Here is a 14648-nt window from a genome sequence, read left to right on the forward strand (position 1 = left end):
TTACAGGAGACTCCTGAATGCAGGCACGGCCTTTTCGAACCATTTGTTCCATGGCTGGCTGCTGACCACACATATGCACACACAAGTACAGGTACACACTAAATGTACACACCCATGTGGCTTTCCCTTACCCTGCCTTACCATGCTACAACAGCCTCTCTGTTCAGGGGTCATTTTCCCACCAGCAGGAAGAGGTCTTGTAGAATGGCAGAAACAATAACACAAGCTACAATAATTGTGCAACAGTAACTATGGGACAAGAAACAAGCTAGCGCTGAACAAATACTATCTTATTTAATGCAGATAAAACCATGAAGTAAGAAATATCTCCCATTTTCGAAAGAGGAAACCAAGGCATGGTGTTGTCAAGTCCAAGCTCAGCTGGCCAGTGAGTCTCATGCCCCAGATCCTGTCAAAGGCTCTGTCCCGAAGGCTCCACCTGCGACATCTTTAGGCCATATATGCATTCATTGGTTGGTTACAGCTCCACCCAGAATGCCGGCTCTCTCATGTTTTCCTCCTTCCTTTTTCTCACTCAGTCTCTACTGCAGACAGCTGGCTAAGAAGGCATCGTTTGGAGTCAGTGATCATGGGAACAAATTCTGGTTCTACCACTGAGCATCTGTGTGGCCTTGGGCTAGCCAAACTCTCTATTGTTTTCTCATCTATAAAACTGGAGTGAAATAAGTAACTCACTCACGAAATTGCTATTGTGTGAACTAAATAAGAAAATACACACCAAGGGCTGATGATTCTCAACAAATTTGAGCTATTACTATTTAATATTATTGCTGTTATCTCCAATTGACTACTGCGTCTGACCACAGAGAAGACCAGGGATTCATCAGCTCTACCCGGGGCCCTGCACCCTGGTCACACACCTGTGAATGCCAACCCTACATCTCTCTCTTCCTGGTGTAGTGACTTTGCCAAATACCTTCTCTAAATCTCTGTGTTCTTCCTGCAGAAAGGGAATCATAAAACATTCCCTAATGCCATTGCAGTGACTCAATGATGAATGACAAGGCACTCAGCGCAATGCCTGACACACGGCACACCATGCTATTAGTGTGAGGAACATTGCACATGTTGTGGTAACAGCCTGAATTCTACCAACTCCTTAACAAGAACCAGCTTCCCCAGTGACCCCTGGACTATCAACTGCATCTGCAAGCCTATTTCCTCTCCATATTTTAAATTTAGAGGAGCAGAGACAGAGAGAGCAGCCAGGACTCCAAACAAGGCCCTGAAGGATATAGGATGCTGGTATCACAGGCAGTGGTTTAGCCTGCTTTAGCACAACTCTGGCCTTCCTCCAAGCCTATTTCATGGCCAAATTTTAGAGTCAATGCCCTTAACTTTTCCCTCTGCACAGAGTCCTCCCTCTCCTATGCTTACCCTGCAGCCAGGTCTTCGGGCTGCCCCAGGACTCCTGCAGCACACACTTCCAGCCCCTGCTTCCAGCCCCTGCTGGGCTCCCTGTTTCCCTATGTCCCCACTTCCCTATTGCTGCTAGGCTGGGCCCCTCTCCTGCATCCCAAAGGAGCTGCCTGCCTTGAGAACCCAGGAAACAAATGGCCTTTGTCAGGACCTCAAGGAACCCACGGTGCTCCTCACCCTTCCTCCCTGGCTTTGCCCAGCACCACTTGCTCTGCTGCTGGTGATGGTGCCTTCCTCCCCAGATCTGTCCTCTATTTTACTGCCTTCTCCCCAGTCCTTTCTATCCTCTCTTTGGTGCCTTCTGTGGAAAGCCAGCCCAGACCTTACCAAACTTCTGAATCTACTCACTCCCCTCCAAATGGAAAGCAACCCTATCCTTCAGTCATGAGGTCTGGGTGGACCCAAGAATCCTCATTTTGAACCAGTACTGCCAGGAGAGTATGACGGGAGGGCACTGAAGAATCTTGCTTTAGGAAATGCATATCCTGGTTAGGCCTATACAAGTGCAAACTTGCTCAGGAAGCCCTTTTGGATGGAACCCTCGCTTTGTCTGGTTCCAAGTGCAGACACCTGGATGAGGGTAACCGTTCTCTTTGATGGCTGAATGTGTGGGCTGATATCAGCTGTGGCCCAGAGGCTGGCTGTGCACCTCGTCCAGCTGCAGCTGCTACCCGTGCTTCCTTCTGTCTGTGTCCTCTACTGTGGCTCATCCCATGGCTACTATTTTCCCCTTTTACTGTTCTGTATATTTTGTAAGACTTCCCAAATCATCTGTGGGATTATGCAGAGTACACAAATACCTTGTACTACCTCCAGGCGCACTCTGTGCACCTGTTATGAAAACATCCCAGCACGTGATTCGTTCTGAACATGGTCCTCTTCCACTTGTCTGAGACCCCACGGCAGGGGCTCCACTCTCCTCCTCTCTGAGTGCCCTACAGCAAGTGGAACAGTGTTCCTGGTGGGTGAGTGGCCATCCTGTCAATGTCACTCGCCCACAACAAAGTCTGTGTGCCTTTATGAACACACTGTGATCAGCAGTGTTTTTGTTGTCATAAGCAGATCAATATTCACTGGGAAAGACTTAAGTTATCCATTCCAAAATACAGTTTTTACAGGCATCTGATTATCTTTGAGATTTATTTTATTGATTTGAAAGCCAGAATGATAGAGAGAGAGGCTGAGACAGAGAAAGAGATCCTCCATCCACTTCTTCACGTTCCAAATGGTCACAATAGCCTGGGCTGGGCCAGGCTGCAGCCAGAGACCAGGAACTTGGAGCCATCTTATGGTGCTTTCTCAGGCACATTAGCAGGGAGTTGGATCAGAAGCAGATCAGTGGGGTTTCGAAGTGGTGCTCCAAAATGGGATGCTGGTGTTGAACCCAATGCTCCACAATGCCAACGCTTGTTATCTTTAATTGTCACTGACTTGGCTACAATGACTAGCAGTAGCATTGTTTGCTGCTGTATGGATTGCCCCAATACAGGAACACATCACTCACTTATAGAAACAACCTGACTTATAGAAGAAAATAGTGTGCCCTGTGAAACAAACTCTTTGCTCAACCTAAAGTTTGTTACAATTTCCCATGAGCTAAAGTTGAGTGTTGGGAAAGACTTTAAACTGTTAGAGGCAGGTGCAAGACCAGTGGGATACTAGCCAAGATACCTGAACTACGTGCTAACCCAGGCTCCAATCACAACTACTCTACCCAGGTCACTTGAGATCAACACTCCTAAGGACAACAGCCCATGAGGCAAGAGTGCTGTTCCCTTACTGGAATTTGGACAAGTTGACCCTGAGTGTAACAGCCTTAAGGGATTTCCTTTCCACTCAAGGCAATCCAAGGGTACCTTTTCCTAAACTAAGTCTATTGACTTAGGATCCCAGGAAGGAAATGGAGGGTATACTCAAAATAAGGACTCAAGCACAGGTACATCAAAGGGATGATCGACAAAGCAAGACGTGAGGGTTCAGAGTCTTGAGTTTAATGAAGAGAGTACTTCCTTACCACCCTCGCCTGACAGTCTAGCAGAGGGAGTGGCTACCAGAATGGGAGACACAGTCACATGGAGTATTTTTCCTCACCAGTACTGAGACTGTTGGTAGATGGCGTGGTCAGCGGTGTGCTGCTGCATGCCAACAACCAGTTCTCTGAAGCAAAAATAAAAGACTGCTTTGTGGTCTTACCAATGTCTGTGATGTAAGGTTTCCATCATGACTGATTTCAAGCTATCAATGTGAAGTCACTAAATATGGAGCCAGAAAGAGACTCCTAAGAGCACTTACTATCTGCTAATTTCCACTGCAGGTACTAGGGATGAAACACAGACAGGAGACTCCAATCCTGAGAAGCATGCAGACTGGGAGGGAATGACAACATTCTAAAGTGAAAATTGTGCCACCCCAACTTTATGGCAAAAATCAATGGCTTTCCATTATCCAAGAATCAGCTGTGCCTTCCCATGCCCACAGTGCTCTGTGAACCTGGCCCAGTGCACCTCTCCAGTGTCACTCCTCACTGCACTGCCCTCGCACACAGTGCAAGTCACCTTGGTCTCAATGCTGTTCCTCAGACACACTGACCTCATTCCCACCCAGGGGTTTTGCCTTTGCTGTATCATCATCCAAGGACACCAAGCCTGGACCTACCTCAGCATCAAGGTCTCAGCTCAAGGCTGGCTTCTCACGGAGGCCTCTCCAGCCTGCCACTTCTCCTCCAGGGAGGAATCTCCATCGTGTGTGAAGGTTGTGGGAAAGACTGCATTGAGCCCTTGACAATCTCATTACCTGAGTGTCTGTCTTGCAGCAACAGCAAGTCCCACAAATGGGTCTGTCCTGAAGTCTCTTTCCTTTGGGTATAGCTGTAGCTTTCCTATCAGGATTCGAATATGGATGCAAGCACCTGCTCTTACATCACATCACTCACAAGTATATCTCATAAACCAGTGAGCTGAGCATGCAGCAATAAGAAGACTCAGTAATAGACTATATTTCTGTATATACAATTTACTTATTTGGTTACACTGGGATTTATCAATCTAACATGAAAATACAAGCTTCAAAACACCAGGATATTTTCTTGTTCATTATTTTACTTTCAGCACACCATAGGTCCTTAGTGGGAGTTCAATAAATCTTTGATGTTCGGACAAAATAATTTAATATAGAGTGAGAAAGAACACTTTACTTACTTTTGCCTACACAAGGGCACCTGGTCACTGCCTGGAACATAAAAGATGTGGAAAAAAGTTCAAGGGGAGAAAAGCAGATGCCCAATGGGTGTCATTATGCACATCTCATGGGGAATGTGCGTGTCGGACTTTAGCTGGGTTTTTCTGAAACAGGAGCATGGTTCAACATCATTCAAGGCATTCTAGAAGGAAATAGTCAGCTAGAACATGGCAACAGGACTTAAGGTGGGATGGGGGAGCACAACCAATGATTTGGACTTCCCACAGTCCTTTGGAATAAGTTGATTTAAAGAATGAGAAAATTTCAAGTTTCTAGCAAATTGAACGATGTCCCCAAGTTCTCTCAGCCTTTACTTATCCTGTGTCCCCTTCCCAGAATGCCCTTCCTCTGTCCTGTCTGATGGACTCAGAGCACGTGTATCTGAAAACTGACGCTTTGTGAGACCTCTGAAGAGCTCTGGGCTGGTGGTCCCCAGAGTTCTACACATAGCCAGTCGAGTACCAATCACCTATCAGGATGCCTGGTTACGCATCTGCTTTCTGGCTAAACTATCAACCTCTTCAGGGTGAAAGTCCTGCTTCGTTCTTCAGTTCTGTCCTTTATCCAAAGGCTCAACACAGCGTCCTGCAAAAAGTATTACTCAGTAAGCATCTACTGATAGGCTCACTGACACATGAGCAAATGGACAGCTGAAGAGTAAGACACAAAGGTAGTCAGTGGAGACTGCTAGCATTTCAAGCTGCATGGAACAAGCAAATACATGAACGAAAGAAGAAGCAAAAATATAAAAACACAAATAAGTGCATGAAAGTTCTGAAATCATGAATACTTACCTGACAAATTTCAGAGTAAATCTTCCCATTTACCAAGCAAGGGAAGGGAACGGCCACTTGTGGCTGGTGCTGGATATGTGACTTACCCTTTCACCGTCTAAGAGAAGGTGAGCTCGGAAGATCATGGCATCATTTATGGGCACTTCTTCATTCCTGTACAAGATCTGAAAGACCCGGCTGTGCACCGTGTTCTCGTGGACACAGGCTGAATGCAGGCTGCTGCTCTCTGCACAACAAAAACAGACAGGAGCCGGTGAACTTCAGTACAGTCCTGCACCTGCAGCCCCATCCAGCCGTCTGCCGTGCTCAGAAAACTAATGACCCTAAACTGCATTATCATTTCCCAAGCCTAAAATCACAGATGAATGAGACCACATCGTAGGAGCATTTCTGTTCATTGAGTCAGGCTGGACTCTCAGGAGAACCTTGTTTATAGTCTCTTGCAAACTTTCTGATCTTGACGAGGTCATGTGTCAAGCTGTGGGCAGTGCTCCTTAGATGGAATCTGGAGACTGCTACACTCCTCACTGTCCCTCCTCCATGAACCCTATGTAATCTCCCTCTTCTGGAAACAACGAGGAGAAGAGTTTTACTACAGATGAAGTGACCAAGGCTCAGAAAAGAAGCAGATCTGGTATTTCCTTGCTGTGGACTGAATTAATTGTCTCCCCAAAAAGGAACATGCTAAAATCGAATCCCCTCTGTGATGGTGAATGGACATGAGGCCTTTGGAAGGAGACCAGGACAGGAGGGTGGATTCCTCATGAATGGGATTGGAGCCATTAAAGAGAAAATGGGAAGCTAAGTAAAACCCTTCCTTAATTTTATTTATTTAATTATTTGCATACATTTCTTAAATACATTATGAACATAGTAATTCTTCCCACTGTATCTGCCCTCCTCTTCTTCTTCCCTCTCCTGTTCCCTGTCCTATTTTTCACTAAGATCTATTTTCATTTAATTTTATATACAGAGGATTAACTCTATTCTAGATAAAGAGTTCAATGCATTGTATGAGAAAGAAAAAGAAAAAGAAATAAAAAACAACAATTATAAAAAAAATTTTCCTCAACAGTCCAAAGGCTGTTCAAAGATATTGCATCTCAAAGGTGACTTTGTCTTTTCCCTTCCTTCCTCCCCCTTCTTTCCTTTTAGAAACTTAACTATCTTTAAAAAAGAACCCAAGAATGATACATCTTTTGGTAGCTCTTAGACATAATTATAACTTAAGAGACACAAAAATATCCTCCATTTAATACACTAAAAGTAAGTGACTCTTGAGAAGAAGTTTTACTATTAAGTCTCATGATATAACTCTATAAGGACGATGGTCCTGCATGGGAAGTTAGTGCAAAGTGACTCCTATTATTTACTTTTAAAAATTAACACCCTTATGTATGATGTCAGTGATCATCCAATGCTCTTGATATGAGCTGCCTAGGCTATGGAAGCTTTTTGGATCCACTAACTCAATAAGGCCAAAAAGCAAAGTAGAAGTTCTCTCCTTCCTTCAGAGGAAAGTACATCCTTCTTTGGTGGCCTCTTCTTTCTAGTGGGGTCTCACCCAAAGAGGTCCTTTATGTAGAAAATTTTTTGTCACAGTGTCTTGGCTTTCCATGCCTGAAATGCTCCCCTGGGTTTTTCAGCCAGACCAGAATGCCTTAAGGGCTGATTTTGAGGTCAGAATGCTACTTAAAGTGATTGCCATTCTATGAGTCTGCTGTATGGACTTCCTAGTAACCACAGGATCCTTCTTACTTGAAAAGTGGAGATAGCACATTGCTTCTGATCGGAAGAACACTGTCTTGAGTTTGAGCAAATTTGCATTCTTACTGTACTGCGCACCAAGTTTCCTAAGGAATTTGTGTAGTTTTGTATCCTAAGTAGACCATAATTCCTAAACACTGTGTTAAGGCAAACCTGTATGTCAAAAACAAACATCTATCCAATGAGCTGAAGAGACCTTTTGGCATCCATTGACCAAAGCTATCGTGAGAAGTAAGTGAATTCCTCAAGTCACTGAACTGCACAATTATGTATTTATGCATTCTCTAATGATACTAATAGTTACAGAAGGCAATGATAACTTATTCGTTTAAAGGGCCAATTGCATGACACATTATAGCTGTCAAAGGGCTCTTCAAATGTGTTACCTTCCTACATCCTCACAGCTAATTCCTAGGGAAAGTTTTACTACAGATGAAGTGACCAAGGCTCAGAAAAGAAGCAGATCTGGTATTTCCTTGCTGTGGACTGAATTAATTGTCTCCCCAAAAAGGAACATGCTAAAATCGAATCCCCTCTGTGATGGTGAATGGACATGAGGCCTTTGGAAGGAAACCAGGACAGGAGGGTGGATTCCTCATGAATGGGATTGGAGCCATTAAATAAGAGGACAGAGACTGAGCCCTTCACTCTTCATGCCCTGTGATGGTGCAGTGAGGAGTTGCCAGTCTCTAAACCCAGAGAAGGCTCTCACCAAGACCTGGTCTGAGCTGGAGTCTTGATCCCAAACTTCCAGACTCTTCTGCTGTCAATAAGCAGCCAATGTATGGTATTTTGTTACAGCAAGTTGAACACAGGCATGGCCATATGACAAAGCACTGTGTGGATTCATCCTCATAGCTCCCTCTTTAATAACTGGCAAAGGGGAGTATCAGGTAGCCAAGGGTAGGTGCTCTATAAAGCACCACTGAAAGCATCAAATAGCAATTTATAAAGGAAGCCATGAAAATAACAAGAAAAATCAATCTAATCAGCAAAGAAAAAAATCTTTGAGTATCTTGTGCACCATCCCCAGATGGCTCCAGTAGTCCCCCCAAAACAAAGGATTACTGCCACCTCCCCAGGCATCGTGAGTCTAAATCATCAGCTACCTCACAGCTTCAGAGTAGAGAGCCCAATGCATGTAAAATCCCAGATGGTTTCCAAGGTCACCAAGACATGCCTGCTCAGATTTAAACTTTTGCATGAAGGAAATAAAATCTCCGGCCTAATGCAGCCTGATTTAGACCTGTTGGATCCAAATTGATGTGTCCTTTAAATAGAAACTCCTGTGTACAGAGGACATTCTGTTTTATTTGCTAGTCTAGCCCTTTCTCCATCACTGTCAAGGCCCAGCTGATCTATAAGCCAGACTGACAACATGGCAGAGAATGGATGGGGCAAATTCTCTGAAGGTCAGAGAAGCACTGAACCATCAGCTACCAGGAGGGTCAGCAGCAAAACACTTCCATCACTCAACTTCGTGGGCAGCTGATGTCACCTTTTATGATGCCAGCTCTCTGTGTGGAAGACAGGCAAATCCACACTGACCTCGTGGGATGGTTATGGATAGACAGAGAATAAAATAGGTCAAGATCCTAAGGCCAGGCACATCTCAAGCTACACATTATGCACAATATGTTGCCTTTTTAATGGTCTTTATTGAGAATGCTGGGGCCGGTGCTGTGGCGCAGCGGGTTAAAGCCTCGGCCTGAAGTGCCAGCATCCCATATGTGTGCCTGTTCTAGTCTCGGCTGCTCCTCTTCCAATCCAGCTCTCTGCAATGGCCTAGGAAAACAGCAGAAGATGGTCCAAGTCCTTGGGCTCCTGTACCCATATGGGAGACCTGGATGAAGCTCCTGGTTCCTGGATTCGGATCGGCACAGCTCTTGCCGTTGCAGCCATCTGGTGAGTGAACCAGTGGAAGGAAGACCTCTCTCTCCGTCTCTACCTCTCTCTGTAACTCTGTCTTCCAAATAAATAAAATAAATCTTTAAAAAAGAGAGAGAATGCTATGAATATTTTCTGTTAAATACATTTGCATTGGCCTCATTTTTATGGGAGATTCAACTCTGATTTTTTAGCAGAATGGCAAACCAGAACATGGCTCAAACGGTGGTTAATGAAGATCACAAACCCCACACGACCTATGAGGCTCATGATGAAACATTTCTCTGAGACTTCCTGTGCCATTTCCTCCTCACTACTAAATACAGCATAAAGCAGGTCCTTGTAACAAGGGAAACATTACCAATGGCGAGACTCTCCCTCTGCACCTGGGCAATCACTGGGATAGCACCTGCTCAGGATGCTTCCATTGGGGTTTTCCCAATGGAATGATCTTCCCATGTGGAAGGAAGTGTTTCTCCCCTCTCCTGGGCAAAGCACTCCCTGAAATTGGTAGTACTGGTTCTCCTGCTCATTTTACACAAGCTTCCTGGTCAGACAGGCAGGGTTCACAGCATGCGCACCACATCTTCCTCTTAGGAATCAGGCATTGGGCACCCAGAGTGGAAGAACGTACACACTCTCCATCCTGAAAGACCCAACCTGTTTCCTGACTAGGGGTAAAAGGCCACCTCTCTCTGTAGGACAACTGTTCTTACTATTTGACAACCAGATCTCTACTCAAGCAGTCCAATGAGAAGTTGCAGACTAAAGTCTTCCCAAGTATCTGACCTGTTTTGTCTGTTTCTGATTTGGTACCATGCACAAGGACAGCTGGAACTTTAACAGGAAAAGCAAGATGGATGCAAAGAAAGTGGTGGGGGATGAAGGACGGAGAGAGAAAAGGGAGGGAGGAGCAGAACAAAAAACAGAACAGGGAAGGGAGAGGAAAAGAACCATTCAAATGGTGCTGCTGTACAGAGAATGGAAGTCAACAGCTTACTCTGGAATTCCAGGCCAGAGGGCACTAGTAAAAAGAGTCAGGGGTTCCTCCATTTCTCCTCTTTCCCCAAATATGAGTGATCCTAATACCTGTCATATATATGTACCCCTAAACGTTTAAAACTCAAATGATGGCCTTCCCTCTGCTGAGAGCTCATGCCAGCCCCAGAGGGCTCTGAGCACGGATTACACAGTGTAGGTGCTGTTCATCACGCATGGACCCTGGGCCCCAGGGTCCAAGCCAGCAGTCCCCTTGTGGGCATTTATGTGAGGACAGAATCCCAGCCTCATTCCAAGAGCGTGGCTGTGGCTGTCATGAATTGCCATTTTTTACAGAGTCAAAACTCCAGAAGCAACTCCTCCACCTCCCTGGGTCTGAGGCCCTCTGGGTGATGTCTAGACTGCTTGAGAAATAAAGTTCTGGACCTCACTACTGAATGTCTTCAAACCCAGAGCACACCCACCTGTATGAGTCCCCAACATGTTACAGCCAAGTGAAGTAGGAGAGCCCCAATAGGCTCCGAGCTTCTTGGCCTTACTCTAGTTGAGAAGAAATCTCTTGTATATTCTAAGGAACATACAAGGTCTAGACTTATCCCCATCACATTTTACCTGTGTGGCCTGGGACAGACCATTAAATCTGAGCTCCAACGAGGCAAAAAAAATGTTCTGCCTAATTTCTATGACTTAGATGAAATGAGTTAAGAAGTATGTTTTTAACTGTAAAATTCTCAAAAGACAAACACATTTTCTTGTAAGAGCAAGATGATAATGATGATAATTTGGTTGCTATTTCTAGGAACAGGAAGGACAGAAAGTCACATAGAAACCAAATCTCACTTATTCCTTTTAAGGAACAGGCAGAAGAAAAAGCCACCCTGACAGAGACGAGGGCTCTTTTTCCGGGAGATGACCAGAATATTTCCTTCGGTCAGGTAAGTGTTGCTCACTGCCAGGGACAGTTAGCACTCACAGCCAGAGTGAAGAGAGATAGTACTGACCACCTGCCACTCTATACGGGTCCCTATTTTCTTGAGGCCCAGTCATGCAACAGCAAGTGGAATAACCCAGATAGGAAGTGGGGAACTGATATGAGAGAAGGTGTGAGGCTCTTCGTGACTTTTTATGGGGTCTGCACATTCAGGAGACTGTAAGATGGGAATGGACTTTTCCCAACCAAGAAGGTATTAAGAGGCTGTGTCAGCCGGCGCCACGGCTCACTAGGCTAATCCTCCGCCTGTGGCACTGGCACACTGGGTTCTAGTACTGGTCGGGGCACCGGATTCTGTCCCCGTTGCCTCTCTTCCAGTCCAGCTCTCTGCTGTGGCCCGGGAGTACAGTGGAGGATGGCCCAAGTGCTTGGGCCCTGCACCCCATGGGAGACCAGGAAAAGCACCTGGCGCCTGCCTTTGGATCAGCGTGGTGCGCCAGCTGCAGCACGCCGGCTGCAGCGGCCACTGGAGGGTGAACCAATGGTAAAGGAAGACCTTTCTCTCTGTCTCTCTCTCTCACTGTCCACTCTGCCTGTCCAAAAAAAAAAAAAAAAAGAGGCTGTGTGAATCAGACAAGGATAGCCTGTTTCCATAAATAAATGTATCTTTATCCAAGAAAGAAGCAGCAGTCCAGAACAAAGACTCTGGGTGTTCACAAATGCCCAAGGATTTCTAGGTAGAAGGTCGGTTTGGCTACGTTGTGAGGGAGAAAGTTTCGTGGGTCCATCTCACCTGAGTGGAAAGTGGGGCTTTGAAGAGCAGTGGTTGAGGATGTCAATGTTGCTCCTTAATCTGTTTTTTGCTGCTATAATGGAACATCACAGACTGGGTAATTTATAAGGAACAGAAATGTATTGGCTATAGTTTTGGGAGCTGAGAACTTCCATATTATCTATGCTGCATCATCCCATGGCAGAAGGCAGAAGGGCCAAGGGATAAAAGGGGGCTGACTGCATGTTTTTATAATGGCAGCAATCTTATCACGCCTTAAATGTCTGAAATCGTGACGCTGGGACTATAGCAACTAAATTTCAACAGGAGCATTGGAAGGGGCAAAAATTCAATCACACAAAGACAAAAACTGCAAGTTCTCCCTTACATGTGGGAGCTAATTTAAAAAAAAAAATAGGAAACAAACAAGAAAACCAAAGAAATGCTCATGTGTATCAAGTTTCACTGAAGTGTTTTTGGTCAAACTTTGCTTTAAATCTTTGTCAAGAAAACTGATAGAAACTACATACTACTATGGTTTTGTTTTGTTTTGTTTTGTTTACAGGCAGAGTGGACAGTGAGAGAGACAGAGAGAAAGGTCTTCCTTTGCCATTGGTTCACCCTCCAATGGCTGTTGCGGCTGGCGCACCACACTGATCCAAAGCCAGGAGCTTCTCCTGGTCTCCCATGGGGTGCAGGGCCCAAGCATTTGGGCCATCCTCCACTGCCTTCCCGGGTCACAGCAGAGAGCTGGCCTGGAAGAGGGGCAACCGGGACAGAATCCGGCACCCCAACTGGGACTAGAACCCGGTGTGCCAGTGCTGCAAGGTGGAGGATTAGCCAAGTGAGCTGCGGCACCAGCCTACTTCTATGTTTTTAATGATTTTCTGACTATTTTAAAATTTATATGAGTGAAGTTGAACATCTTTCCGTTTGATTATTGTGTACAGCCCTTGCCTATTTACCTGCTGGACTACGGTTGTTTTAATTTTTGTTTGTTGAACACTTTATTTAGTAGAGCCAGTAAGCCTTTGACTGTAATGTAAATTTAAAATGCTATCTCAGAAATAATAAAGAAGATAGTAAGTTGGAAAAGTTGAAGAGTCATAACTGGGAGCTCAGGTTGGGGCTCCACCGTGGCCTGTGAAGAAGCACCTGGACATGCACGTTCAACACTGAAGCTTCAAGCCTACTCCAAGCTTTAAAGATCCACACTCAGCAGAGACCTGCATGCCAATGAGATGCCCGTCAGACCCACTTCTCTCCACACCTGGCATTTGGAGGCGGTGCCCATCTAATAGCATAAGCCTATGGTTTCTTGAACACCGGGAGGTGAGGGAAGCAGGTTCCCATTTCTTCTAACAAGGACCCAAATACACAGCACATACTTGGAATGTCTGAGGAGATGTGATTCTGCTTCTCCCTTCAATATTTGAAGCACAACACATTGGTGACACAGCAATAAAGGGTTGTCACTTGTATTGCCATTTCAAAGAATATCAATTATTTTAACTCAAAGTGATCTCCTGCACATGCAGTATTGAATACTCTGCTTTAATGCACATGGATGCAAGCTTATGCTTGCCCATAATAGTATATTAACATGTTTCTATGAATTTTACTATAAATTATACTCATTTATTAATTCATTAAATATTCATTTATCACACCAGCTGCTATGTCCCACGTCTTGGGCAAAGCACTAGGATTCATCAATGAACAATTTTAGGGCTCCTTGTGGGAGATATCAGTTTCACACTTCTGTCCATGGAATAAGAAGTAAGTAGTCCCATTTTTGTGCAACTTCAAAGACATCTCTTTATCTAAATGAAAGTTTCATCTATCTAGATTCATTGCAACATCTTATATGGGCCAATTTAAAATTTTAATGGAGATGATAAATCATGTACAACAAATTGAGTTTAAGTACAGATGTTATTTAGCATGATTTGGATGTGCCGCCTTTTTGTAATATATTATAAACACAAAGTGATTTTATAGCTGGTCTGAGTTCCACACGATTTATTTTCCTATCTCATGGCTTGGGTATATGAGTTTTTATTTTACACTTGATTTTAGAATGATGACTCCAAATCTTGTTGTATAATTCTTCCATTTCTAATTGTTTATTTAATCATTCATTATCTAACTAAACAACCACGCAGGCAATATGTTAGACATGATGCTCTCACAGTGAAGACACACAATGAGTAGAAATATTCTTCAATATTAGTATAGTATTTCCCAACTTTTTTCCTATGCTCACATCATTTTCATACTCCATCACTTCTATTTTATAAGAAAACAATTTTAGTCCTAGAATTTTGGGACAAGCTTTGTATATCATAGTCACTCAGATACACACTGAATCCACTGATTATTCAGGAATGGAGAGATGGAGGGAGTGGACTTGCAGAAGGCATCCAACAATAGCTGCAGTTAGATGGGGCTGGTACTCAAGGTTTCTGACTCCCAGCCCAAGCTGCAAGACAACTCAAATCACAAAGCACAGTGTCCCTGGGGCCTGGCTGCAATGCACACCACAGAAGGAGGACAATTAAGCCACAGAGCTCAGTTAAAAAGCACCATTTAACCTGCTGAAAATGGTCAAGGGCTATTTTTGCAATTTAGTAGCATTCTCCAATCAACACTGAGTGGGCTTAATTACTTAATGATAAGCCCAGTAAGTCCAGCACTTGACAACACTTTGTTAGTCAATGAGGTGTGCTACTCCATAGTCTCCAAGGAAAAGGCCGGCCTGTCACCTCTGGCATGCCCAACAGTTCACCAGCTGGGTTCCTTCAGGCTGGTCCTAATGGAG

The 14648-nt window shown here is 44.6% G+C and overlaps 1 protein-coding gene across 4 annotated transcripts in view; it reads right to left on the reverse strand.

The window, feature by feature from the left end:
• The window catches only part of FAM135B (family with sequence similarity 135 member B), a 369646-nt gene that overhangs the window by 126231 nt on the left and 228767 nt on the right, over positions 1-14648 (reverse strand). For all 4 annotated transcript variants that reach the window (XM_070075533.2, XM_070075534.2, XM_089335756.1 and 1 more), the window contains exon 4: positions 5558-5697. In XM_070075533.2, coding sequence (XP_069931634.2) covers positions 5558-5697 — 140 coding nt within the window. The remainder of the gene's footprint in view (positions 1-5557; positions 5698-14648) is intronic.

This window comes from Oryctolagus cuniculus, chromosome 6 (genome assembly GCF_051225735.1).
Source record: "Oryctolagus cuniculus isolate XC-2025 breed Fujian yellow rabbit chromosome 6, ASM5122573v1, whole genome shotgun sequence".
Lineage (NCBI taxonomy): Eukaryota > Metazoa > Chordata > Mammalia > Lagomorpha > Leporidae > Oryctolagus > Oryctolagus cuniculus.